This window comes from Numida meleagris, chromosome 4 (genome assembly GCF_002078875.1).
Source record: "Numida meleagris isolate 19003 breed g44 Domestic line chromosome 4, NumMel1.0, whole genome shotgun sequence".
NCBI lineage: Eukaryota > Metazoa > Chordata > Aves > Galliformes > Numididae > Numida > Numida meleagris.
The window spans coordinates 95,753,862-95,781,733 of NC_034412.1; the positions used below are offsets into that span (position 1 = coordinate 95,753,862).

At 41.4% G+C, this 27,872-nt stretch overlaps 1 protein-coding gene and 1 non-coding gene across 2 annotated transcripts in view; one reads left to right on the forward strand and one right to left on the reverse strand.

Annotated features, from left to right (window-relative positions):
• The window catches only part of C4H20orf194 (chromosome 4 C20orf194 homolog), a 66,523-nt gene that overhangs the window by 24,810 nt on the left and 13,841 nt on the right, over nucleotides 1-27,872 (reverse strand). The window contains exons 5-22 of the mRNA XM_021394094.1: nucleotides 26,215-26,311; nucleotides 23,930-24,036; nucleotides 22,373-22,450; nucleotides 21,161-21,259; nucleotides 20,520-20,575; nucleotides 19,363-19,498; nucleotides 17,670-17,751; nucleotides 16,874-16,910; nucleotides 13,964-14,051; nucleotides 13,491-13,567; nucleotides 13,199-13,243; nucleotides 12,675-12,720; nucleotides 12,214-12,325; nucleotides 11,155-11,225; nucleotides 10,349-10,399; nucleotides 9,416-9,503; nucleotides 6,445-6,548; nucleotides 2,479-2,625 (exon numbers count right to left, since the gene is read on the reverse strand). Of these exons, the coding sequence (XP_021249769.1) occupies nucleotides 2,479-2,625; nucleotides 6,445-6,548; nucleotides 9,416-9,503; nucleotides 10,349-10,399; nucleotides 11,155-11,225; nucleotides 12,214-12,325; nucleotides 12,675-12,720; nucleotides 13,199-13,243; nucleotides 13,491-13,567; nucleotides 13,964-14,051; nucleotides 16,874-16,910; nucleotides 17,670-17,751; nucleotides 19,363-19,498; nucleotides 20,520-20,575; nucleotides 21,161-21,259; nucleotides 22,373-22,450; nucleotides 23,930-24,036; nucleotides 26,215-26,311 (1,521 nt within the window). The remainder of the gene's footprint in view (nucleotides 1-2,478; nucleotides 2,626-6,444; nucleotides 6,549-9,415; nucleotides 9,504-10,348; nucleotides 10,400-11,154; nucleotides 11,226-12,213; nucleotides 12,326-12,674; nucleotides 12,721-13,198; nucleotides 13,244-13,490; nucleotides 13,568-13,963; nucleotides 14,052-16,873; nucleotides 16,911-17,669; nucleotides 17,752-19,362; nucleotides 19,499-20,519; nucleotides 20,576-21,160; nucleotides 21,260-22,372; nucleotides 22,451-23,929; nucleotides 24,037-26,214; nucleotides 26,312-27,872) is intronic.
• Nucleotides 7,084-7,166, forward strand: TRNAL-CAG. Its single transcript has one exon. It is a non-coding gene; the product is annotated as a tRNA-Leu (tRNA).

The window sequence follows — 27,872 nt, forward strand, 5'->3', positions numbered from 1 at the left end:
AGCAAATGTGGCAGTTTTACGTGGTTTTAGAATAGATCTTGGAGAAAAACCATGAACAGTTGAAGGCAGACACTAACAAAATATAACACCTGATTCACGTGGCTTACATACTGAGGAACACTTGGTCTCACGAATAATCTTCATTCATGAGATACCACCTCATAGACATAAGACATGTGCCATCCACTTGAACTTGAGCAAAGTTTGATGCCAGATGAGAAACAGTTAAATCCCAAAAACTGTGACTCAGTTGCTTAGGGAATGTTCCATGATGACCATCCTCAATGAACTGGACATGAACTAAAGTGAATCGATAGGACTGTGGGGAAACTAAGTTGGGAGACCACCATGGATGGTGCAATGCTTTATAGAACAAAAAGTATCTAACAAATAACAATGGAAGAAACAAGACAAAAAATACAAGGTGGGTAAGTAAGAAGGCAAGAATGAACACACAAGCACTTCTAGAATCAGCTGGAGTATCAGTGGTTATCAGCAGAATAATGGAATCATTACGGTTGGAAAAGACCACTGACATCATCAAGTCCAACCATCAACCCACGACCATCATGCCCACTAACCATGTTCCAGTAGAGGGGGACCTCAAGTTGTTCCTCAGAAAAAAAAAGGACTGCTATCTGTTAACTCCAGGTAGTAGTGGAAAGTCAAACTATAGGCAACTCTGAACTACTGAAGAGCACCGTTATTGTGTCTGTACAAGAAATACCCTTCTCTACAATACTGCACATGGTTTGGATGTCTACAGCCAAGCAAACAAATCAAAAGAGAACTACCACAATGACTAGAGGAAAAGAGAACATTTTTATAATGGCAGACTAAAAAAGGATCTGGTTTTATTTTATCAGGCCAAAAAAGCCAGAAAGAATAGGTCTGACATCTCTGAATAGCTCAAGCATTCCCACTGGGAAAACTAAACAAAAACAGGTTTAAAAGTAGACCTAATAAAATCAGTTAGAAATTCAAAACCGAACAAAACATTCCCAACCACTCAGAGTGGAACAGTGGGAGAAATCTAAGCACTTAAGATAAAAGGAGGAGAAATTTTATGGAGTCATTAATGCTACCAGTGGGGACTGTACATATTGAGCTAGGTGGTCTTTTCCATACTAAAACCCTTGTGAAGTCCTAAAATCTCCAGACTCACTTCCTCAAAAGTGCTATTGTTATAAAGTTCTGTTTATTAAAAGCCTCTGCATTAGAATGCATGAAGCCAATTTACTCAGAAAATAGTACAATGCCATATGGGATACTTAAAGACTTTAACAAAACTTCCCTAAGGATCATGATCCAAAGGCGTCTAACCACAAAAAACACAATAGAACCTCAGCCACTACATGCAATTGTTGTAGCCAATTATACACCAGTGCTACATTTACAATGCAACTCCTAGAAAACAAGCTTTAGAGCAATCACTGACTTCAGAATGGTGACCATTAAACCTAACAAGCAGCACAATCATAGAATCATAGAATTAGCTAGGTTGGAAAAGACCTACAAGATCTTCTAGTCCAACCATCCACCTACCACCAACAACCCCACTAAACTATGTCTCCCAACGCTATATCTAAACGTTTCTTGAACACCTCCAGTGACGAAATCACTAGAAATGCATACATATGTTGAAGTTTCTTGCAGGTGCAAGTTCCTAAGACCAGGAGCAATCAGCTCTTGGGAAGGGCTACAGGGCAGGGCAACCTGAAACCACCTCAAGTCTGCAAAGGAGTTGCCACAGCTCTTGCAGAAAACCCAAGTTTCTGGTTGGAAGCGAGCCTCTGGAAGCCTCCAGACCAACCTTCCGATGAAAGCAGGACAGACCAGCTTAGCCACTGACTTGCCCAGCCAAATTTTCAAAACCTTCAAAAGTGGAGATTTGCTTTGTGGGTGGCCTATTCCATTGCTGCAGCTATCTCTGCTGAAGACCACCCTCCTAATATTCAGTTTGCAGCTTTAAAGCTGCAATCTGTGGTTACCTACCCTTGCTACCTGCCATTAATGAACAAGATCTCTGCAAAAGCCCTTCCTAGAGTTGTAGGCTGCTATACCTTGGTTTTATATGAAAGACAAGCAGCCTCCAAAATCCCATCCCCCTTTCAATACCCTCCACCAATCCCATCCACCTTCACAGAAGTTTTCAATCTGTTTTCTAACCCGCTGCTCCCTCAGTATTAACCACCTCTTCTCCTTTCCAAACTGTGAACGAGCGTGGAGATGCAAGAAAAGGTTTTGCTTGTGAAAACCAGTTCAAGAATGATCACATACCTTAAACTTTCCTGCATCTATTTACCAGATGAGAAGCTTTAGCAGCTCTTCTAACATGACAAACAAATCCCTTTTTCTTAGCAAACATAATTACTTAAGACAGATGTTAAGAGATTCAGCCCTTGCCTCTCAAACATGAAGGATAATGGCTTAGAGTGGGGGGGAAAACCACATATTTCCAACCTTTATTTACCTTACCTGTGAATAAAAAGCTTTATAAATCTTGGTTTTGGGAAAAAGTGCAATCATCAAAAAGTTGTCTCGGGTATGGAATTCAATTGGTAGATGAGCAAGCAAGGAGCTTTTGAAGTCTACAAAGAGAGCAGCAACAACGCCAGTCGAATCCTAGAAAAGGAAGAAACAAGACAATTTGTAAATAACATTAACTAAGTGAGAGAAAAGCTTAAAACTTGGAACAGTACATATCAGGAAAGAAAAGTTAAAGTCATAGCTGGCACACATAAAGATGTGAATGTCTTAGCTTCCAGAGGAGTGGTGTGGAGCACACGAATTACCTGCAGTCACTTTCACTACTTCTCCGTTTCTACTTTGCAGCTATTAGCAATATCAAATACTTTAAAAGAAAGCATCTGAGATTGTTCCGATAAGCCTTGAATCCTTAAAAATATCGACAAAAAAAAAAACAACCCACACTTTAATATCTATTCCTTCCCCTAAAAACTAGAATTTTAGGCCTTCCCTGCGCTAACTGCTGAAGCATCACAGCAGAGCCACCCTTACCTTGTAGAATCACCAAGGTTGGAAAAGACCTCTAAGATCAACCAGTCCAACTGTCCATCTATCAGCAGTATTTCCCACTAAACCACGTCCCTCAGTTCAACACCTAAACGTTTCTTGAACACCTCTGTATCTATACATCTATCTCTGTATCTATACCCACCCATCTCCTTTGACACTGACACTGCAAGAGCGAAGTAAATCTGACAGCAAGAGGATGGCATGGTGCTATTGCAAACTTTGACGTCGCTCTTCAGGCTCTGAGCTGAAAGAAGCCATGCTGCCATGAGATACATCTGTTGGGCCAGCAACTGGAAACGTGACCCATTGGCACACTGGGAAACTCCACAAACTCCTCTAAGCTTGTTGCTATTTCAACTCAATCGTCTTCATCATGTTCCGAATCTGAGTAACATCCACCTCCGTTTCAGGAGAAGCGGGTAAAGAACTTACTGATGTCAGAGGAAGGCTCAAATTGGGGAACATTTACAGAAGAATTGGTATCAGTTCAGTGACATTTGCAAACAGGACCTCTACCCTTTGCTGACTCAGGGATTAGTTACACCCTTTGCTGACTCAGGGATTAATTACAAAAGTCATCTCCTGAAGTCATTGAGGTTATTGAACAACAATAAAAAAGCATTCTAAGAAAAAAATTTCTCTTAAGAGAAAATGCTTTTAGCTTTTGGGCCCACAGACTTAGATCTGGATTCTACAGGGCAATGAAGATTTCATGAACAACAACTAAAAGGCAAACTCACACGCTGCAATCTGCACGTGAAATGCCCAGCAGGATGCACCCAACCCCTTGGAAAACATTTGGGGTTCACTAACTGAAAAGGGCTGAACAGCAATAAACCCCACAGACGTATGGTTAAAAGAATTCACACCACAAGATGCTAATACCATTGTGAAATCTAAGTGTTACACCATAGTATTTATTCACTTGCTGGTTAATGACCAAAATGAACACTGGATTCAAGTACTCACAAGTGTCAATACTTGGTGTTGAATGAACTAAGCATTTAGTCTCTAAGCTTTATACCATTAAGATGACTTGCTAAAATTTATTGAGACACTGACCATCTACAGAAGAAAAAGAACTAAACCTGGAAGTTTGGAGACCAGGGGGCAGAGCAGCCTGTTGGATTTTTTATTTTATTCTTTTACCCCCTAGGATGGCTGGTATTATGCTAGAACAGACCAGAGTGCTGCTTTACATCCCAGGAAACTATAGAGATTGTGTTTGGCTCTCGCAAGATTGGAACAAGAGGGTTTCTACTTTCAACCTTCACAGTAGAGTTTTGTGAGCAACCTGCCCTGTCCTCCAGTGCTGGATGCCTATGAACCCCACATACTTCAGGAGCATAGCTGGCAGCTAGGTGCTCAGACACCCAGAATAAAGAAGCTTACAACATGTTGGAGGCAGAAATGCAAACTTTTCCAAGTCAGGGAGAGAGGCATCTAGCAGGCATCGTGAGACAGCTGTGAAGAAACTGTACTTTGCATCATTTAAATTCTTTGTATCTTTTATTTTAATCCCAGCATTTAATTACCCTCTACTTTGCATCAATATTGTTGTCACAATAACTTTAAGAAAAAGCATGCTAACAATTACCCTTCTTCTCCTGTCACTTCTGAACATTTAAGCTCTCCACCCTTGCATTACGCCAAGTCAGTTGAACAATAAAATGCTCCCTGTCAAGGTTCAGCTTTACACAAAAATCTGGCACCAGCTCAAGAATGATAGCCAGGTCCCATAAATAGCACGTTTTATGAAAGTGAGTGTCTTGAGTCAAACAATAGAAGGAAGGTCAGTGTTAAAATAGCTTCTCAAACTACCACGGGGTAAGCAATACGATGTACAAGACAAGGCAGCTGAGGTAAGAGTCTCTTCACCGTTTTGAATAACACACTTTTATTGTATTTTACTGCTTTCCTCCGTTCTATGATAAAATAATGGCTGCACAACGCTTCCTGGGGATCACTAAACACAAGTGTAATGCTGCACCTGAAGAAAACAGAATTTAAAGGAAACGAAGACAGTTTTTTGGAGTGCTAAGGAAACAATAACCAACCCAAATCATCTCTTTTCCGTCCTCAAAAAGCGATAGTTAAGACATAGTTAGGAATGTGGAAAATGCTGAGTTGCAGCCATTAACCCAACTCTTAATTCCCACTAAGCCAGAAAGGCAAACTGTGAGCGCTGCAAGCGAGCAAACTAAGCGAAGAGATAGAACTTGATCATAGGAATGGCAGAAGTATGTGCCTCACGGCGTGCCTTTTAGCACTGTTCTTTGGCACGTGCACAATTACAAAGCAGTGTGCCCTTTCTGCCTCATCTCCCAGCCTGGAAAACACAGAGCAGTCCCTCCCTGCACCCTGTCAGTTACACAACGCCCTACGACATGAGACAGACGCTGCTCGTGACCCCCAGAGATAAGGAGTACACTGCCACAAACGTTTGGCTGAAGGTTAAATATCTATGTCAGGTCCTGCACTTTGGTCACAGCAACCCCAGGCAACCCTACAGGCCTGGGGAGGAGTGCCTGGAAAGCTGCCTGACGGAAAGGGACCTTGGTGTGCTGATGGACAGTCGGCTGAACATGAGCCAGCAGTGTGCCCAGGTGGCCAAGAAGGCCAATGGCATCCTGTCTTGGATCAGGAATGGGGTGGTGAGCAGGACTAGGGAAGTCATCCTGCCCCTGCACTCAGCATTGGTGAGGCCTCACCTCGAGTACTGTGTTCAGTTTTGGCCGCCTCAGTACAGAAAGGACATGGAGGTGCTGGAGCAGGTCCAAAGAAGGGCAACAAGGCTCATGAAGGGCTTGGAGAATATGCCCTATGAGGAGAGACTGAAGGAACTGGGGCTGTTTAGTCTGGGGAAGAGGAGGCTGAGGGGAGACATCACTGCTCTCTTCAAATACCTGAAAGGTGATTGCAGTGAGAGCGGGGCTGGTCTCTTCTCACTGGTGACAGGTGACAGGACAAGGGGACATGGCCTCAAGTTGCGCCAGGGGAGGTTTAGGTTGGAGATCAGGAAAAACAGAAAGGGCTGTTAAGCACTGGAACAGGCTCCCCAGGGAGGTGGTTGAGTCACCATCCCTGAATGTGTTTAAAAACCGACTGGATGTGATGCTCAGGGACATGATTTAGCAGTGGGTTGTTAGATAGCATGGTTAGGTTGCAGTAGGACTGGATGATCTTGAAGGTCTTTTCGAACCTGAGCAATTCTATGATTCTATGTTTCGCGGACCAATAATTGGTTTAGCTAACCCATGCTAAAACTATATATATTTGCATCAGTTACTAGTTTTATACACACTTATACAAACACAACTGACATTGAACACTTGGCATCAGTACCCTAGAAGTAATACTAACATTTGATTTAAAATGATAGAAGGAACAAACAAAACCACTCACCCCATCGTACAGAGAAATGGAATTGATATGGTCCTTTGAAATGGAAATGCTGCCATGGTGGGGATCACAAAAGAGAACACCATCTGAGAAGAAGTACAATTTGCCTGCAGTTTGAAAGGAAAAAAAAGAAGGATTTCGAGATATATCAATATCTCAGCACTGTGTGAAGAATGCCTCTTCTTTCTGAGGAACACTCTCTGCTCTCACAGGATTTTATCATGCTTAATGAGGAATACAATTCAGTAGAAGTTTGCAGCAGCTTTTAGGCAGCACTCAGAGCACAGTCATCTTTTGCTTACTGGCTCACACTAATGAGAGAAGCAATCCTGGCTACGTCTGTGTCTGCACTTGCTTTAGTTTTACCCCTTGAAGCTCACTGATCACAAACACCACAGAATCAGAAAGGTTTGCAGGCACTCAGCAAAGTGACAAAACAATAGTAACCATCACGCCGACATTAAAAGAAATACAAGTTTGAGGTGGCAGCTTCCCTTCACTTTCTCACTGAGAGAAGTCCTCTATCTGCAGATTTGCCTTTTTTTTTTTTGCAGACACCAAAATACCCATTGCACACCCACCCCGTGCTGTGCACACACGGCCATAAACGCTTTCCCATGGCCACAAATGCACCACAGCACTGTCAGGATGGCCGAGCGGTCTAAGGCGCTGCGTTCAGGTCGCAGTCTCCCCTGGAGGCGTGGGTTCGAATCCCACTTCTGACAAGTTGTCATTTTCCTCAATGGGCCCCGGCACACCCCGCCCTGGGTGGCTCTGTTGGAGCAGAGGACTCCTTCCCAGCACCATTTTTTCTGGGGTTCTACCAGACAGCTTCCTGCACCAGCAATTTCCCTGCGTGCAACTGATGGAGCTATAGCCCCGAGCACACACAGAATTCATTTATCTCCTTTTTTCTTGACGTTAGCAGGGGGAAGCAGCTGGAAAGGCAAGGGGCAGCAAGGCTCAGCAGTGTCACGGATAAAAAAAAATCAGCTCCATCAAAGCCCTAGAAACGGACACCAGCAAAAAGCTAATTTCTGGCTGGCATAGGAAAGCTGTGAGGGAAGAGGAAGCTGGGGCTGATTGTTGGACCTCTGCTACCAGTGCTATACTATGCACGGCAAGCAGGATCACATCCCACAAAGGGAAGCACAAGATACAGTCAAAAAGAAAGGTTATCTTACTTGATATAGAATGTAGCTCTGAGTAATGCTGCTAAGAGTGAACACACTTTCAGAGTGAAGCTTCCAGTTAACACTAAAGCTGCACTGGAAAGATGGCTATTACATCACGCACCACTATTCTAAGCAGGGCACTACTATCAACACAAAGTCAAGATCCAAATTCAGAGCAAGTAAAACAGAGAAAAAGCTTCGGTGTCAACAAATCCACCGTGTGGCTCAAGGCACCAGAAGGCTACACCTAATTAAACAGATGGGGAAGAGGAGGAAAAATGGCGAAATCCAGCACTTGGAATGGGTTTCTGTCAGATCTCAGAGCATCACAGAACGCGTCGGTGAGGAAGAAAGGCAGAGAAATCAGATTTGGTTCTTTTACAAAGGAATTTTCCTTTCTAAAAAAACGAAGCCCCAAAAGAACAGTAATTAATGGCAAAAGAAAGTGGCCTCTCCTAACACCCAAGGCGGTCAAAAGAACGACTCGATACGCTATTTATGTATTTTTTTTCATGAGTCATTAATCATAGAAGCGACAGCTTAATTGGTGAGAGTGATTGACTCAGCTAAGTGCGCCCTACAAAAACGCAGCACGGCTGTATTAACATATCAAAGAAAAGGGTTAACAGCCTGCATTTTGTCACGATGGAAAGCTTATTATAGCAAGGCACAAATGATAGGGATGGGTACCCGTGTGCCAGCGCCTTTTTTCCACCTAACCTTGCCTATCTCCATGGCTGCCACCCCAGCGGGGCTCCAAGTGGAGCACAGCAAAGTGTGCTGCAGTGCACACGAAAGGGAACAGCATCAGGTTCATTTTCACTTGACACCTAAGGAAATATCTGGCTCGTTGAAGTGTTACCCGACGGTCCTTACATCACCTACTTAGAACCCTCCACCCCCAAGGGTTATGGAAACATCTTAAGTTAAATCTACCAAAAAAGGGAAAAAAAAAAAGTATACAGCGTTGATAAAGAGTGGTGCAGACGGGCAGTTTTCACAAAGCTAGAAGGAATAATTCACCATTCTGGCTGCTGGGTGTGCTGAGTGAGCCTGCACAGCCTGCAGCGCACAGCAAAGCAGCTAAGTTGTGTTATCCTGCATTAACCTTTCCCTTCCAATCTTTAGGGGGAAAATACATTCCACCACGTGAAAGCTGCTGCTGCATTGCTTGGCGTGTCATTTATCCTCAGTACTCTCTTTGTATACCTACAAAAATGAAATTAAGGAAATCTGAGGGTTTTCTCCCGAGGATTCTCAGCTTATACTAAGCACTCAGACGTCAAGTTGTAGTCATTGTACAATGCTGTACAACCACACCGTGACAGCAGTACTTTCTCTGGACAGAGGAACATAGAAGTACTATGCCCTAATAAGTAAGCAGCAAATCAAAACATTTATTCTCCTCTGAGTTTTCTGAGAGCAAAGCGAGGGATGTTAATGCAATGCATGTGAAGTAAGGGCACATCCAGCTAACAGTTCTTCAGAGTTGCCTTTGGTTGAATTATTGGGGTATTTGTGCTGAGTTCTTAAAGGAAAAGGCACATCGTGTTCAAGCCCGGGTTGGATGGGGCCCTGGGCAGCCTGGTCTAGTGCCAGATCTGGAGGTTGGTGGCCCTGCCTGTGGCAAGGGGGTTGGAACTTGATGATCCTTGGGGTCCCTTCCAACCCAAGCCATTCTATGATTCTATGGTACAAACAGACACCAGATTTGTGCATCCCAACACCTGCGCATCTCTCATACTTAAAAACACACCGAAAAGTGGGCTGATGCTGCAGGCAACTAAAAACACACTCACCTTCTGCAGGCATGGCCTGTGGGTTGCTGGAATAAATATAAGCTCCATCATCTCCAGTAAGGAAAGTGCCCAGAAAAGATTTGTCTTCCTAAACAGGAGAAACAAACAGCAGGATCACAGACTGCATCGTGGAGTGTAATTCAGATAGAAATATTTTCTTATGGTTTTACTTCAAGGAATAAAAAAAAAAAAAAATTCACACAGCATCTGTCAGAACTTTTCAAGAGTTTGAAACTGCATTCATCCAGAAGAAGTAGTGAAAGATGCAGCATGTCAAGAGCATAATTTCTAAAAGCACTTCCCCGGGGGGCATTTGGTTTTGCCAACAGCTATTAAGCTGCAAGTTATTGCCACAACCACAAGGCATAGCTTTTTGTTTTTAGATTGTCAATCAACTGAACTAAAAGTATACACTGCAGGAAAATAAATCTATTTGTAATGAAGATTCCTAGTAACCACAAATTAAAATGTGAAACTCATGTGGTTTAAGATGTTCCCAGATCCCAAACTCTTTTATTTTTCATACTGCTTGAAGTGTTTTCCTTTAGACATTTTAGCATCCTAATTAAGTTACAAGAAAGTTGCATGTAGAGTGGCACTGAGGTTTGGTTTTGTTGTCAGTTTTTTTTTGGAACACATGAAGCCCATGGGTAATACTTAGTGAGACTTCCATGCAATCTTAGCCTTATTCACACGTTTTGCTCTTGGGTTTTGTCAATCCTTGAATGAAATAAAACCTTCAACTTCTACATACAACGCATTTATATTTGTTATAGGTCAAGGTTTGAAAGAGACAAGATAGAACAGACAACTCTTCCACAGAAGAGGAGGAAAAAGTGCTCAATGTCAATTTTACTAGCAGGCAAAATGTCTAGAACATGAGATCTTGAGGAAAAATAATCTCATTAATTTAACAAAAATGTTTAATTTTACCTTCAATATTAGCTGCGCCTTTTCAGACAGTTTCACATCGCTATCTTCAACCTGCAGCCAGAAAAAGTTTCCATTTGCACAGTTAGTAGATAAAGCAAGGCTAATTGAAGGGAAGAGCATTAAAGAAGGTTCAGGGAAAACAGGAATCACAGTTGAAGTGCAGAGACCAGACTGCTTCAAAGACAGCCTTGTGCTTTTCAACACTGTGTTACCATAGGACTGAAATAGTTGTTTGAAATATATTCAAGGGGATATTCCCCATTCAGTTCTCGTTCGTAGGCTAAAATTGTGTTGTACAGGCACAAAGGAGTGCATTCTACTCAGTCTTTTTTAAAACACACTATTATTGAAGTGGTTCAGAAGTATGGGTTGCCAACTGGTATCGTGTTACCCATCTTCTGAATGTTCATTTATGTCAGAGGAAATATACCTCTAACAGTTACTACATTAGAGGTCGAGAAGCAGACCTTGCTTTCTGTCGAGGCAGACACTGAACTGATCTGAAGTGCCCTCCCAATAAACAGAGTTTTCAGAAGTTACACCTTCTTGCCTTCACACAGCTCAAAACTGAAGCAGTGGTGAAAAGGAAAGGATTTACAACTCGTAATGAATGGAAACAGCAGCCTGGTTCCACTTAGAACTTACACACTCCTTGTCCAAACTTAAAAATCATAGCATTACAGAATTCTGTTCCCGTGCCTGGGTTCTATACTTTTTCTCCATACATTTATAACAAGTGTTCAGTTGTCAATTTGTCTTTACAGGAAGAAAAAGAAAAAAATTGGAACAAGGTTTTGTGTACTAACCAGCCAAGATGCGTATCTTGGGATAGCTGCAGTCAGTATTATGTGGCTGGTTTCTGAATTAATACTGCCATCTGCAGGGAAGTAAATGGAAAGCAAAGTAGTAGAATACCATCCATATACTTCAGACTGTTTAGTGGAAATTTCTCTGTAAAATACAAGTTTCCTCATTATTTTAATGACTCATTTGGTAAGTGAAGCGCTCCCAGAGGGGTAGCTCCCAGTCTTCCTGTGTTGTAATGCAAGCAGAACCACTGTATGATGGTGCACCTCTCACCATAACTGGCTTTTTGGCTATTTGCTACCCCTTTCTGCCTCACAGTATGGCCTAAGCTACAGGCTTCCCTTCCCAATTCCTGCCTGTGACCTAGCCCAAACTGCAGTCAAAGAATCCTATTTGGAGATGGACTACAAAAGTTTTAACCAATATATACATAATAGCAGTTTCTGAATACAATATGCTTCCTCCTCTGCTCTCTCCTCTACCAAAAGCATCCCAGCTCACACAGTTAAAAACCTCACAGCATGTCTGGATACAAGAATTCATAGATATTATCCAGACAATCTTAATAACTACGCTTCTCCGTCACACGCAAACAATCTGAAAAACATGCACTTGTTCAAAGCTATTACTCAGTACTCTGTATTTTAAGTCTAAGACTATTCCAAAACCAAGCTTTCTAAATAGGGTACCGTTTCATTTTAGCTTTCAAGCAAAAAGCAACTGAAATTAAAGCACATTGTATGAAAAGAGAGATGAAAGTGAGCTACAATAGAAAACGTTCACTAAGACTGAAGGAAATTTGGGAAGGCTACCACTACACCTGGATTTTGACACCCCAGCCCCATCATATGACAAGGCAGCTATACAGCCCTTTCAGTGAGCTCAGAGAAGCTGTCTTGACAAAAGAGAATCACTGCTACAAGCTAAAACACCTAGATCTTTGAATTAACCAAAAGGCTTAAAAACATAATGGTATCAACATCCTCCAGAAGCCCTTTTGCCATCCCATAACAAGTTCAGAGTATGACAAGGCCAGCGTTAGAATTCAAACGAGTTACCTTTTTCTTTGACATGGATCTGTGATGTTAGGAATGACTCTGAAAAGACAACAGATCCCAAGCACCCTCTTCCTGTGAGCAAGTCTGGAATGTCAAATACCATCATAGACGCCTGCAGCAATCAAACAGTTGGACAGGAAAGGAAGAGAAAGCAGAATGTGAAATATTTCAAGGGAAGCAGCAAGTCCTGTGTATTTTTTTTTTTTTTTTACTTCCTTCAACAGAATGCTTCTATTTTCAAGTGGAAAACCTGAGATCTTAACTGTACGTTAAGGTTTTACTCCCAGTTCCACTGCCCAATTTCATGCTCAAACTCCATCTTATCTCAGGTTCAGCACCTGAAATAACCTCTCCCCTTAATTTCCACCCAGATACAAATGCTCAGCGTGCCCCAGGTAGAGCCACCCGAGCTCTATTTTCTAATAGAAATGTCTAAGGAAAATACTGAACAGCTTACTTACTGTTTTAATCAAACTCAGGCTATCCTCGTTATTTAACGGAGTAACCCTAGAACAAAAAGGATAATTAAAATGATCCAGTCTTTAAATATTTAAGTGACTTTAGAGCAGTCAGCAAAGCTGTTTCACCTTAAAATATGTTCTTATTTGTGTGGGCCAGTTCAGTCAATTAGACAGCACAGGGGAGCAAAGAAGCACCACCCTGTAGTGTTAAACAAGTTAAAAGCACTGTTTTAAATGGGAACTCATGATGGCTCATGCTGCTTCAACTGATTAACAGAGTTAATAAAAAGATTCTGCTCACTTGCTCTATTTTTTTTTTTTAATGTTTCTAAGATTCAGCAGGATTGCAGATATAAACGCATTAAACTGATTCCAACACAAAAGCACTTAGGGCATCTGGTACAAAATAATCAACTGCAGTGGGTTTTCAGCCTCCAGAAAAGAAAAACAAACTCACTGGATTAAACCAAAAGAATGAACTTAATCTATTACAGAACTAATTAATAACAAGGAGCGATACAAACCTGCCATGATTATTCACAGCTTGAATTTGAAAAGCAACTTTGGAGCTGTAGAACAAAACAAAAACAAAGCAGTAACAGATTTAAAGCAAAGTAATCATTGCTGTTATTAAATGAACAGGAAAAAAAGAAGTACTTATGACTGCAAAAGGTTTTGAACTCATGAAGCCCTGAAATTTACCAATCACACAAATTAAATTTCAATTAACATGTTGCCTATTTATTTTTTTTTCCCCAAAAAGAAGCTAACGCACTGACAGGATACATAGACCAGCAGGTATTTGAAACTACTCACCGTAGCACAGTTTTCATTTGGGTTAAATTCAGGGTGTCTAACACAGACATCAGCATCTGTTCTGCTGCCTCCTTGGCCTGAAAAAAGGAAATTAGGAATAAAACTTCTCTTGTACCTCAACATTCCAACAATTGCAAGAGCACCTATAATATACACAGAGACCAAGCAACAACACACCAAGGCACATGGGAAAATCTGTTCACATCTCTAATCTTTCTTACTATAAAGAAAAACTCATGAGAGATGAAAAACAACCTTAAAATAGTAAGATACTCTGAGATTTCTCAAACAGAATTCAGAAAGCCTGGTTGGAAGCCACAGTATGAACCTTATTTATGTCACACAGTTGACTGAAATGTTTTGTGAAATATTCTGGGTTCTGGGTGGTGACATGGGGAGCGTTTGCACGTAATCTTACATTGCAAGTAACCCAAATCAACAGTGACAACGTACAGAATCAGTGCTTCATTTACCTTGGATTCAGTGGAAGTTTTAGCATAGCACTCAATGCCAGCAAGCACAGCCTCTACAACAGCAGTATATATTTGCGACAGCAGCATACTGAAGAGAAATACAAACACAACGTTTACTGGATGGATAGAATTTGGTTTCTTCCACTGTTCAAAAGGAACATTTTTATATATTATAAAGGCCTTTCAGTATCTACAGGGGGGGCTGTAAGAAAGAAGGGGGCAGACTCTTTAGCAGCACCTGTTGTGATAGGAAAAGGGAAAATGGTTTCAAGCACAAAAGGGGAGATTTAGAGTGGATATAAAGAAAAAGTTCCTTCCAAAAAGGGCAGTGAGGCACTGGCACGGCTTGTCTAGAAAGGTGGTAGATGTCCCATCCCTACAGACACCCAAGGTCAGGTAGGACAGGGCTGTGAGAACCTGATGGAGCTGTGGGTGTCCCTGTTCACTGCAGGGAATGGGCCCAGCTGACTTTTAGAGATCCCTTCCAACTCACACAATTCCACGCTTCTCTGATTCCTCCTAACGCAGAAATCCCTCACAGAGAAACAGCTCTTGTCCAAACGACCACAGATGTAGCTTTGTGCTTAGTTATCTCAGTTAGAAAGAAATAAATCGAACAAATAAACTGGTATTGCTCAAACTATAGACTATCTTGACAAAAAGCTCTTGGCAGAAAAGTAGCCCTGCTCTCATCAGTCAAGGCAAAAAGACGTCTTATTGTTGACTTCCACTGGAATTGTGTTGAAGATCACACCATAAATATTCAAACAAAATAGAGCGGAAGCCCCACGTTCTGCAAAAAACAGAGTGCTAAGCACATGGAACCAACTTTGGAGACTGTCTCCTTCTGTAGAATGTCAAGCAAAGGATAAATCCACAATGAGCCAGTCACCACTTTTAGAGAACATCTACATCAGGCTTAGGCCAATTCTCTTCGGACAGGGAACTGAAAGAATAGTACTGAAGTAAACAAAGATTATGTGAAGCCAGAAGTGATTTACAGCTCCTGACATGTTCGTAGCTACAGAGCCCATGAAAACAAAAATCTGTGCCCAACTAAGAAGCATCAGCCTCTTGTCTTGCCACTAAGCTGGAAAAGCATCAGCCTTTTGTCTTGTAACCAAGTTGGAGAAGAAAGATGAAGAGGTCAACAGCACATCCCTACTTCCCCAAGCTTGTACTCTTCTGCAACTGCTAGATGGTGAGGGAGGGTTGGAGAGGGAAAGAAAGGAAACAATACAGCATTTAAGCCTATGCAAAGCATTTCTGAAGGATGGGAAGAAAGCATCTGAAGCTCCCAAGCATAGCCCAATATGAAGAAATGTCAAAATGCAACAAAGCTTGCCCAGACAGACACCAACCAATTCAAACAATCCCTATGGAGGTACTGTTCCATTAACTCCATCCCTCAGAACAGTTAGTGATATATATACTTCCAAGAAAACACCTCACAAGGGGCTGCAATTTAAACTAACATGCTGTAGATCTCACCTTCTGCCCATTTTAAAATTGTAACACTGAAGGCAAAAAAGGGTATTTGTTTTTAAATAAATGAAGTTTACCCTGGGGATACTTAAAAACACAGTCAGTTTATGCACTCTAGCCAGTCTGTACCCTAGGCTGTAATTCCAGTTCCTAAATATAACCAGATTTGGACTGGGCAGTGCTTCCGAAATATCTGTTCACTTTTTTTTAAATTAGAAGTCACAGACAAAAAAAAAAGAAATATAGCAAGTGTTTGGACTCAACTAGAACCTTTATATCTATATGAGCAAGATTACATACTCAAGTGAGCTTTACCATTAAAAAAAGAAAATGCTGCTCCTCAGACTAGTAACCTCACTTGAAAACCATATCACAGTTATCAGAATTTAAATGTACTTAGCATGAAAGGTCACCACTGCTGGCTCCCTCTGACACATCTTTACTTTCTTGCTAAAACCAGGTTCCTGAAAACATCCTAACTAGTAAGGAGAAGAAAGTTTCTATAGAAAGGCTTGGTTTGTTAGGATTGACAGCAGTCCCAAAGCAGATTATCGACTGTCTTCCACGGAAAAAAAAGCAGGAAGCAATGTGGATAAATCACACGTTATTTTCTAGAGGTCAAAGTCTCTGAAAGCTTTGTAGCTTACTAAAAAAAACAAAGCATAAAAACAGATGTTTACTTCACTTTCCACTCAACATGTTTGTAAATGACACAGAACAGGAAGGAGAGGCCGATACACCAAGGGGTGATGCTGCCATCCAGAGGGACCTCGACAGGCTGTAGGAACGGGCTGACAGGAACCTCAAGGAAGTTCAAGAGGGAGAAATGCAGAGCCCTGCCCCTGGGGAGGAACAGCTCCAGGCACCAGGATGTGCTGGAGGCACCCAGCTGGGAAGCAGCCCAGCAGAAAAGGACCTGGGGGCTCTGGGGGGCACCAAGTTGAAGACGAGCCAGCAGTGTGCCCTTGCTACTAAAAATGCTAACAGCATCCCACAGCATTAGGCAAAGTCAAGGGAGGGAATCCTTCCCATTTACACAGCTCTGGTGAGGGGACAGTTGCCATCTAGAGGTACTTCATACCGGAATTTTCACTCAGAAATACAAACCTTAGCTTGAAACTAGTTTAAGAATTGCTTTTACTTCTATGAAACCTACTCCCTGTTATAGATACTTTCACCCTCAGTTTAAGGTGCATTTTGAAGTAATTTGAGTTAAGTGAGGTTTGTTAATACTGTCTTTCACGCTTCACCGTAGAGCTGACTCCACACCACGTAACAATGTGCAATCTTCTCACATTCATGTTATTCTAAATAAAAATGAAGCTCTGAGAATGCCAATAGCCCCTGCTAGCTAAAAGGGGTTGGACCTATAGCAACTATGTTGAAAGAGTGAAGAAGAGTTAAGGAATAAAGTTGGCAGCTTACACATGTTCAGGTTTCTTGTGTACCTCGCTGTCGTTTCCTGTAAAGAAAAAAAAAAGGTTTATTTTGAGCACTTTTGGAAGGTGTTTACACAGAACATCTTGGATATCACAGTTCTGCTTTATATTTTGTGTAATTATCCAATACTTTATACAATTTCAACTTGTTTGTAGATTTAAAGACAGACCAAAGCACAGATGAACTCATGTCAGTACAGCCAGTACATACAATGGCCAAAATTAAGACCCCCTAAGCACAGCTCCACTGGGTCGAAAGAAAGATGACTCTCATGCTGTGTCCTGTCTCTCAAAGGTGCTATTTCTGGACACCCAGAATAAAGCATGACTAGCTCAGGCACCTGCTACAATTCTTTTGGTCTTTAGTGTCTCTGACCACCTTCTCTTCCAACACTTTCTGAGCTGGATACAATTTGAAGATGTACACAAAACCTAAGGAGACTGAATTTATCTACAGATCCCTCCACAGACTCTAAGCCAATTTAAAATTTTTCATTTGGCTTGATTTTATTAGGAAAGATTAATATCATGACACTGTATTCAACCCCAGAAAGATGACTGAAAATGACTCAAAGAATTTTCTCTGTTCTTTCAAAAATCCTTGGTTTGTCCATCCACTTTCGCCCTCCATGAAAAACCCAATGAGAACCAACAACTGAACAAAGACCACATGGCCTAACACTCATAAAGGAATCAAAACCAACTTTTAATAACTGTAAATCTTAAATAATCAAAGAGAAGCACTACCTTAGAATACTGGTTGGTATGCTTAACATACTTACCCAGGAAAGGAATGTGAGTGGTTCCAAAAAAATAGGTCCTTGAACAAGCCAGAGGTCCCTTTGGAGATACGCACTGCACTACCTAGTGGTCAGTATTAATGAGACATAGAAAGACCTTAGTGAAAAGAAATTGGTGCAATACTTAACAGTAAACTAAGCTCCCCTTAAGTATTCTAACAACTGATATACTACAGGAAGTGTACAACACAGACTTCGCTGGTTTAAAAAGGACTACTTACGTTTTCAAAGGTATATTTCATTTTTGACTTGACCTGAACGATTCAAAGGCTTTGGAAAGGAGATGAGCTCTGACTTCCGTAAGTGTTAAGAATGCGTTTTCAACTTCCTATGCCAACTGCTCTTCTCATGAAAAGGGAAGCGTGTCAGGTTCCGATAACTATGCTTCTACTTGGCCTTATTTACTATTTTCATGATACCCTATTAAAACAGTATCACCTGTACCTGTAAATAAACCATCTTTTTAAGAACAACGTCAGAATTGCAAGACAAGAGATGGAGCAGGTACTGCATCATAAAAAAAAACCGTACTTGCTTTATGAGAGATAACACATGGACTCAACTGGAACGTTAACATGGGGAGAAAAAACAAAATTGGAGGTGTCTTCAAAGAAATAAAGTCACGGCAGCAAATGGTGAATGAGATTTCACTGGGACGCTAACACAACTCTTTCTCAGGCCTCTGACACACACAGTGTCAGGAGCACCCGTATTCACCCATCCATCAGGCAGCTATGTGTGAAATGTCATGACAAGATCATTAAAAAAAAATAAAAATCAATCCCTCAATCATACGTTCACTCCACGTGACCTGTACTCAACCACATCCATCTCCTCAACAGCACAAACTCTGGACTCGCACGACTGACGGACACTCCCAGAGGCACGGAGAAGAGCCAGCAGGGAGAACTACACAACGCAAGCTGCACGCTACCTCTCCTCCTTCGCTGTGAGTTCCCTTCTTGATGCACCCAGCCCAGCCAGGCAGAGGATGTGAATTCCCTGGGGTCGCTTCCCCAGTTACGTCCCCTGCGCAGTAGTGCAACAAGCCATCGACCTCACGATATGTTTTACAACTAAGCTTTTACTTGAAAACGGAAACAAGTTAATCTTACAGCTTCATCTTAACAGTCGTTGAACACCAGAAAGATTTTCAAGGTTATGAATTGTTTGGCTCCTGAAGCGTACGCTGAAATTTGGATATACAGGTGTATTCTTGCGTACTTACAAAGCCATTAGGAAAGAAAACCCCAAAACATCTCGCTGATTCTTTTAAGAAACAGCTAAATAATTGTGATTGAATTAAAATCTGTGTGTCAGAGTTAACTACAGCGTATGCTACCATTACAAAGATTTTACATCTAGGATGAGTGTCACAACTATAATTTCCTCTCTCTCACCCACACATTTAGACCACCCTACGTTTAAAACAACAAAAAAAGTAGACTTTAAAGGACTGCTTTCAAGAGTCCATAATTAAACAGCCAGTATATTTTGACGTGGAAAGAGAGAAAAAAAAAAAGTGTCTGATCATTAAGGTAACGTATGTTCTTATACATTAATCACTGGGTCTTTCACTAATGGAAAAAGAAGTGTTTTAAGGGCACGAAAACACGCAAAGGAAGCAAAAATACACACCGCTTTGAAGGGCTGGCTAATTAGTGAAAAACCTCACCATGTGTTTAGCGGTGCTCCCACCAAGGCCAGTGTTTCGAACCAGGTGTCCTTCTGATGGGAAATTGAAGTTACCAGAGTTCAAGTTCTCTTTCGTTGAGTGGCTACCAAACAGAACGAAAGGCTGCCGGCTGGGGCTGAGGAAAAAGGAAGCTATTACTACCCAGACACTGCAAGAAAATTAGAAGCAACAAATGAAATCGAAGCTTTCAAGCACGATGGACAAACTGTTCGGTTTCTCATGCTTAGAGCAGGATAAAAAAAAATTAATACAGCTACACAGTTGAAAGTCACAAGTCTTCCCACTGAAAAGACCAATTCCAAAGAAAAAAGGACTTGAATTAACAAGACTCATTTATTTCATACACAATAGCATACCTCAAAACCCTGAAATAAGTACAGTAGGATTCAACAAACTCAGTTTGGTTTTAGTTCTGGCTTGGGGCCCACAGCTCAGTTGGTGAGATGAAGGCTTTTCATTATTTAAATGCAAAATAACATACAATTCTGAAAGCAATCAACAGTGGAGTTAGTGCAATGTCATGGAATTTCAAATAAAGAAGAATCCGTACAGACGCTGAGGAGCTAAGCAACCTTTATTTAGCTCAAAACAGCAGAAGGCTTGGTTTTGCAACCCATGACAAACAGCCCTCCCCTCTCTTGTGAGGATTCTGGGCTGAAACAAAGACAAGTTGACCTAAATTCCACAATTTATGTAGGCCAAGATTGGGGTTTTTTAACTGCCTCGTTTTAAACATTGGTTTTGCATGTTGTGACATAACAATAGTATGCTGAGTTCTTCAACCTTCGTATTTTAGCTGTTTATGTCCTAAGTGGAAGATCCACATTTTCAAACACAACTACCCTGAGCAGTAAGTTCTTGAGTTTATTTTGATATCTGACCACAAAGAAATCAATTGTATTAGAAAGAAGAATTGATCTTATAGTGACATTCTCCATGTAATATGTTTAGAATTAAAACCCATGAAAATTCGGGGCATCCCTTGTAAAAGTGCCTCTGCATGTATGCAAAGACAAGATGTAATATCAGAACAGTCCTAAAAGGAATTAAAAGCATTCCTATGGCATCAGAGATATGGAAATAACCCATCAAGAAACTCACGACGCCACAATTTCACAAAGAACAATGACTAATACCTGTTATCTGTTATATGGCTTGAGATCATTCCATGACTGAAATAACTTCTGAAAGGCTGTGAAAAAGAAAAAAACACTCTGATTAACAAGGCAATGAATGGAATGTGATTCATCCTCATTATCATTAAGAGCAAACCTGAATTTTCTTCTCAGAAAGGATTCAAAAACTTCAAAACTACTTCCCTTCTCCATCAACAAACCTAGACACCATTAAGTTTGATATAAGCTTAAAAAGAAAGCAGCCACTACCAAAAAGCAAGAAGCAAGTGCACTGCACTGTTTTTATCCATCCTGTATGTTACAGCCAGTTATGTCTGAGATTCAAGATGTGAAGAATGTCAGTGCACATACAGGAGCCACCACTGAAATCATATTTGATCCACCTACAAACAGAGATGTGCTGAGCAGACCTAAGGCAATTAAGTTGAATTATCAGTGAGCACTCAACTCTCAATTACATTAAACAGTCCTGTGCCATGGATAGATAAGAAGGGTGGTGAACTTAAACTATAGGTTTTGATTCCTCAAACATAAATGTGAGATGGGGTAGGCAGGAAAAATATAGCAACAACTTGGAATGCTTATTATTACTTCTCCATAGATGACACCAGTATCTCAAAGAATAATTGAAGTAGCCATACCTCCCCTGCCTGAGATTCTGATAGTTCCAGAATGAAGGGAATTTCAGTGTCAAAATTAGCAAAAAAGTTGGTCCACTGGTGTTCAAAAGTCATTAAGTCCTGGAAGAAAAAATATTCAGTGTTCATTGTTAAGGTGAGTGCTACACCAGAGTAAGAGTCACTGAAGTTACTCAATGAACTCAAATTACATTTCTCTATGCAGTACAGAATACAGTCTGTTCAGTGACACAGTAAGAACAAAAAAAAGTAAATATTTTCTAGCTGTTAACTAAAAAAGGAAAAATATTTATGAAATGCTCTAGGTTCACTCAACTTCAACCTTACTAAGAAAGCCAGGCTTTTTTAAAATCAACATGTTCTATGAAATCAGAATTGTATGAAAAGTTCGTTCATTAATTTCAATGCTTTAGAGAAAGTTTCAAGTCAATTTAACAATTTTCAGGCTCTAGACTTAAAAGAAAACAAGAGGGAAACTCTGCTTCAGCATAGACTTATGTCTAAGAACATGGTCCCAGACGTTTATCTCACTTCCAAATAGGTGAAAATTACTGATACTTATTAAAAGATACTTTCTGCCTTAGTTGCCACATATTAAAAGCTTACTTTGCAGCCAAGCCAGAAACTGAAGAATAAATTAGCAGCCTTAACTACTGAAAACCTGAACTACATTTAGAGATGGGATTGCCATCGATGCAGAAGTTGGTGTGCAACCAGTCCTGACTGAAATAACATCCTATTTTGAACACCTGAACACGTACAGGAGATAAGTCAGAGAATGCAGAAATTCCACTGTGAGAACTCATGTAAAGGCAAACAACATTCATGGCTCCGTTTCCTAGCACTGAGATCTGCCCACGTCTTTACACGGAGAAATCACTTTACAGTGTGTGTTCGTATTTCACAGAGCTCCAGGGCAGCCACTGTGTGTCACTGTTGTCCTCTTAAATCCATTACAAAGCCATCGTGGAAGTGTTCTTTTCTGGAAGAAGGGCTGTATGTACGACAACCTCCTGCCCTTTGTACACTGAATATGTCCTGAATAACACCATTTAGGGACTCTTTTATGGGACTTTCAGGCATTTTAAGAGTCATAAGGAATCCGTGTCTCGCTGTTTTCAAGTTCTGTAGACTCTGCAGCTGTGTGAGGAAAGGAAGCAGACCCTGCCAGCAGCGTGTGAAGCATGCAGGTTCAGAACATCACACCTGTATTACCTCATAGAGCAAGTCCTCCAAGGAGATAGGATCCATCTTGCTGTACGTTTTCCACAAATCAACACTGACATCCATTAACTGAAAAATATTTGAAACACACTTTTGTGAAAAAGGCCATGAGGAATGTCCCAGATACACATCTGAGCTGCATTGAAAACAGACCTGCAGCACAGTGCCCAGCCACAGGCCTCCTTAACTCTGCATTTACAAGTATTTTTCCACTATTAGTTACAAATGAATGGACTGGAAAGGATGCAAATACTCTGGACGCTCATCAGCTTGGAGTATGAGCAAAGTTTTGCTTGCGTCTTTCAAACAAATTTCATAAAACTCTTCTGAAAACTCAATTAAACAGTTAAGAATAATGACAGCTGGTGCAACCAGAAGGGAAAGGTCAGTTTTCTGCAGATCCCAAGCGCTATACAATAGTCGATTCGTATTACATGCAAAATTGAAATTTAGACAAAGGTAATTTAGCCCGGCAGTTAGCACTACCTTCTTCCAAGCGTTGGAACGTGCACAAAGACACTCTTCAAAAACATACTCCTGAAGGACAATTGCATCTGAATTATTTCTGCATGTACTCTGTTTCCCCTGCCAGCCTCACTGTTTCTCTGCTTCGCTCACCATTTCCTGACCATAACGGGATTAAAGTATCTCAAACAAATTGTATGACGTTTATTTTACCACAAAACACCTGAAATATTTCTTAGTGACTACAGTGTTGTTGCGTACGAGAGCAAGTACCCTAAAAACACTGAGAAAAGATTGGAAATCCAGTGAGAACTTGCTGACTTTCAAATTTAGCAGTACTGAATGCACAGCAGAGGGAAGGTAAGTTTGAGGAGCTACAAATGGATCGAGAAAAACAGTTTTTAATAATGGAAAGAAGTATTAAATTATAGATCATTTACAGCAATCCCAAACACACTTCCCTCTTTAGATGATTTCTCCTCTCCCTGCCTGTGACACACAGCAGCTGCTTAACAGACAACCACGCAAAAACAGTTATGTAAAAGGTTAAGAATGCCACTTCCCACTTGAAATCCCCTTATGACTTGAAGGAGGAAGGAAGCAAGAACTCATGCTGGAACATGGCTCAAAGGCGAGGTAACATGCTCGCCCCTCTGATTTTCTCAGCAACAGTCATTTTCTCAGCTCATTTTACAGCATTCATTACTAGCAGCTTCTCATATAGCACTCACGAAGATCTGCTCCCAAGTGGCAGAGCTAAAGGAGTTGTGTGTCTGCTATTAGGACACACAAGAACATAAAGAATAAAATTTTAAGTAACAGCAGAAGGCTCCAGGTGGAATAACAACCATTCAGCCAGGACAGAGCATTGGGCAGCTCATGACAGTCTTTTGGTGAGACTTGAGTATCCACCCCTGGACAAAGCTTGGTAAGATCCTGAAAAACTTCACCCAACTGAACAGTTGAGCCTACTGCGAGCAGCAAGTAGATGACTTCATCAAGTACTTTTTGGCTTAAAATGATTCCATGAACCTATTTCTGTTTCAGTGATGACGTAGAAAAATGAAAAACTTAAGCACTCACTTCATACTTCATGGTAAAGAAGCCATCACCACCAATTCCCTCCAGTGCAAAAGCCTGCACTATTGGCCACTTCTCAACAATGAACATATCAAAGATCTGCAGATGACCTGCAAAAAAGAAGACTCACATAAACATTCTCCCACAAATATTGTCAGTTCATTGTGTGACGTTAGAGTGTTCTGAGATTCTAATAAAGGCTCTTGATTATCTTGTTTGTACAACTTCAAATACGTGATTAGAAGTGTGCTCTGGTGAGGAAAGCAGCTCTTGAAGACTCTTCTTTCTCTACACCTCAAATGTTGTCCCCTTTTTCCAGTTATCAGCCCAACTAAAGATGGCTGGAAGGTTGTGTGGAGGAAACGGACCTGGGGGTATTGGTCGATGCTCGGCTGAGCATGAGCCAGCAGTGTGCCCAGGTGGCCAAGAAGGTCAATGGCATCCTGGCTTGTATCAGGAACAGTGTTGCCAGTAGGAGTAGGGAAGTCATTGTCCCTCTGTACTCAGCCCTGGTGAGGCCCCACCTTGAGTACTGTGTCCAGTTTTGGGCACCTCACTGCAACAAAGACATTGAGGCCCTGGAGCGTGTTCAGAGGAGGGCGACGAAGCTGGTGAGGGGTCTGGAGCACAGGGCTTATGAGGAGCGGCTGAGGGAGCTGGGATTGTTCAGTCTGGAGAAGAGGAGGCTCAGGGGAGACCTCATTGCTCTCTATAACTACCTGAAGGGAGGTTGTAGTGAGCTGAGGGTCAGCCTCTTCTCTCTTGTAACTAGTGACAGGACGAGGGGGGAATGGCCTCAAGTTGCACCAGGGGAGATTCAGGCTGGACATTAGGAAACACTACTTTTCTGAAAGAGTGGTCAGGAGCTGGAATGGGCTGCCCAGGGAGGTGGTGGAGTCACCGTCCCTGGAGGTGTTCAAGAAACATTTAGATATAGTGTTGAGAGACATGGTTTAGTGGGGTTATTGGTGGTAGATGGATGGTTGGAATGGATGATCTTGTAGGTCCTTTTCCAACCTAGCTAATTCTATGATTCTATGATTCTATTACTTCTCCCTGAAAATTTGTTTCCAGGAGCATTAGCAAAACTGTACCCATTCAAATTCCAGATAACGAGCAAGAAGCAGTGCTTACTCCAAAATCTTCTATTACTTGTCCACAAGTTAAATACAATCATCTTTGCCCCCATTTTAGCCAGAATTTTAGGTTGGGGAATGGGAAACTCTTCAGTCAGGCACAACAAAACTCATCAGTGCAGCTGTAAGTCATCTAAATTGAAGCATAATCACTATCTTTAAGACACACAACTTCCATAGGGATTTCCTAACAATGGGCCTCCATCCTTCCCCCTGTCCCAACTCATTAAGGATTTCACAGGCAGTGAGATCACCTTTTCCTTAGGGGAAGCAAAGAATCATAGAATCACAGAATGGCTTGGGTTGGAAGGGACATCAAGGATCATCAAGTTCCAACCCCCCAGCCACAGGCAGGGCCACCAACCTCCAGATCTGGCTCTAGACCAGGCTGCCCAGGGCCCCATCCAACCTTGTCTTGAACACCTACAAGGTTTCCAGAAGCTACTGTTTAAACTTTGAGAACACATGCAGAGGGCGAATGTACTACTGCTACTGAGGAAACAAAGCTAACAAAAGTAGTCTGGTTTGAATCTGAACAGCTGAAAAAAAAAAAAAAAAAAAAAAGAAAAAACCAACCAATTCCTTCTCAAGAGAAAAAAAACCCAAACCAAGAAAACCACTTGCCTTTCACCTACTGTACTACAGATGAAAAACCCCACAGTCAGTAAGCACATGTATTGCTTTGCTTCAGCATTATTCACTGTTGGGGATACAGAAAAATACACTTTACTAAACAATATAAGATTAAATTGTTCAGAGTGCAAGGCTGGCTACAGATCATAACAGGAAGCCACACAGCCCAGTTTTTTCAGTGCTAAAAAAGGAAACTCGCATAACGAAATGTTTATTCTTTCTTTACATAAAGGAGCATTTATCAAGCTCCCATCTGAACAGAGAACTTCTGTAGTAGCAGAACACACTCCTCTGAATGCAAATCACTTCTCTGTCTCACACTGAGAGCATTCACTCTTCAGACGAAGTCTAAGGGCTAACATTTTTCAGAAAGAAACCCAACTCTTAAATAGGAAAAAAAAAAAAAAAGGCCAGATTAATCCTTATTTCTTACCAAAGGCAAGGAAATCTTCAATCCCTGAACTGCATGACTTGTATGCTGAAGAATATTTATGCTAAGCATAAAGGGAGCTAACCTACCTTGGCAGCTGTATGGAATACCAATGCGACTGCAATCTCGGACCATGTCTACGAAGCTGGAAATCTTGAATTCCTCTGCAGCTTCTTCGTCTTCATACTGAAAGAAGACATTCAAAACAGTTGGACTGTTAGTTTTACTGTAAAGAGGACATATATTGTACAGTTTCAACCTCATGGCAAGCGTCACTTCATGTAATCCACCCAAATATTACCCACAGCTTCCAAAACCTGAAAGAATCTCTTTAACCTATTTTGGAAACAACATCATGGCATGGGTATATTCAAGCCAATGGAGACTTTTTTTTAAAAAAAAAATCAAGGATTTTAATAAGGTTATACGAAGGCATAAATGCATTTTTCCAGTTTTTGGTGAAATCTTTCAAACATCAACTGTTTGATGCCAGACAATTTTTCAACAATGAAAAATATGTTGAGAACAGCACTTGGTGTGCCACAAAGAAAACTGAGGGGAAGAAAAGTCCTAGTAGACTAACAGCATTAAACCAGGACAGCAGACTGACTAGTTATGCCTCAGGTCACAAGCACGCAATGAGAACTAAATCCTGACTGAAAGTGAAGCAGATGGAGGAAAAGCAGGAGGAAAGAAGACACAGCCAGCCTCATCTCATTAGACACTTGCTTTTCAGAGCACAATCAGAAGGCAGAGGTGCTTTGCTTACCTTTTATCTTATTTTATTTCACATTGCCCAAGGTAAATTACGTGATTAAGAACTTTCTGTATGCAGCTCTTGAGAGCTTCAGGGTACGCCCAAGTCATTTATTTTAAGAATAAGCTCATTTCAGACAAGCCTGAACTTAAGATGCAGCCCAAGCTCCTCCACGATGTGTTCTTTACTCAGTCTCAAAAAACCAGATCAAAGTTTCAGGTCAAAGCCAAGCACTAAACAATTGCCAGTTTCTCCAAACATAAAATGCCATCAGAACAGGAACTGTTTTTTTTGGCAGGATGCTAAAGGCTTGCTATCTATTATTGCAGATATATATACTGCACTGGTTCTATAACCAGTACAGTCCTGACACTCAGAAAGCTTATACAACTCCTACCTTACTTGGCCATTTTGAAAATGAGCATTCCTCAACTGTACGTTTTTCCTTTCACTAAGACAGGACATCCACTTTAATTAGAATCGTTGGATGGTTTGAGCTGGAGGGGACTCTTAAAGGCCATCTAGTCCAACTCCCCTGCAATGAACAGGGACACCCACAGCTCAGAACCCTGGCCACACTTCTTTGGATGCAGCCCAGAATACAGTTGGCTTCCCGGGCTGCGAAGGTACATTGCTAGCTTATGTCCAGCTTCCCATCCATCGTACCCCCAGGTCCTTTTCAGCAGGGCTGTGCTCTGTCCTTACATCCCCCAGCTTGTGCTGATAGCAGGGATTGTCACGACCCAGGTGCAAGACTTGGATTTACTGAACTGCTTGAAATTCCCATGGCCCAGTTACAGGCAAACAGGAAAGAAGAAAGGAAGGAGAAGCAAAGGTTTTGCTAGATGTATCAAGAGCTACGGAGCCAGGTATGGCATTGCTTGCTTTATTTCCAGAGCAATGTTCCACTTTTAGAAAAGCAAGCAAAAGTTATTTCTATCACTGACAAAAAAAAGAAAAAGAAGGCTGCTTAAAAGCCACTCCAAGCAA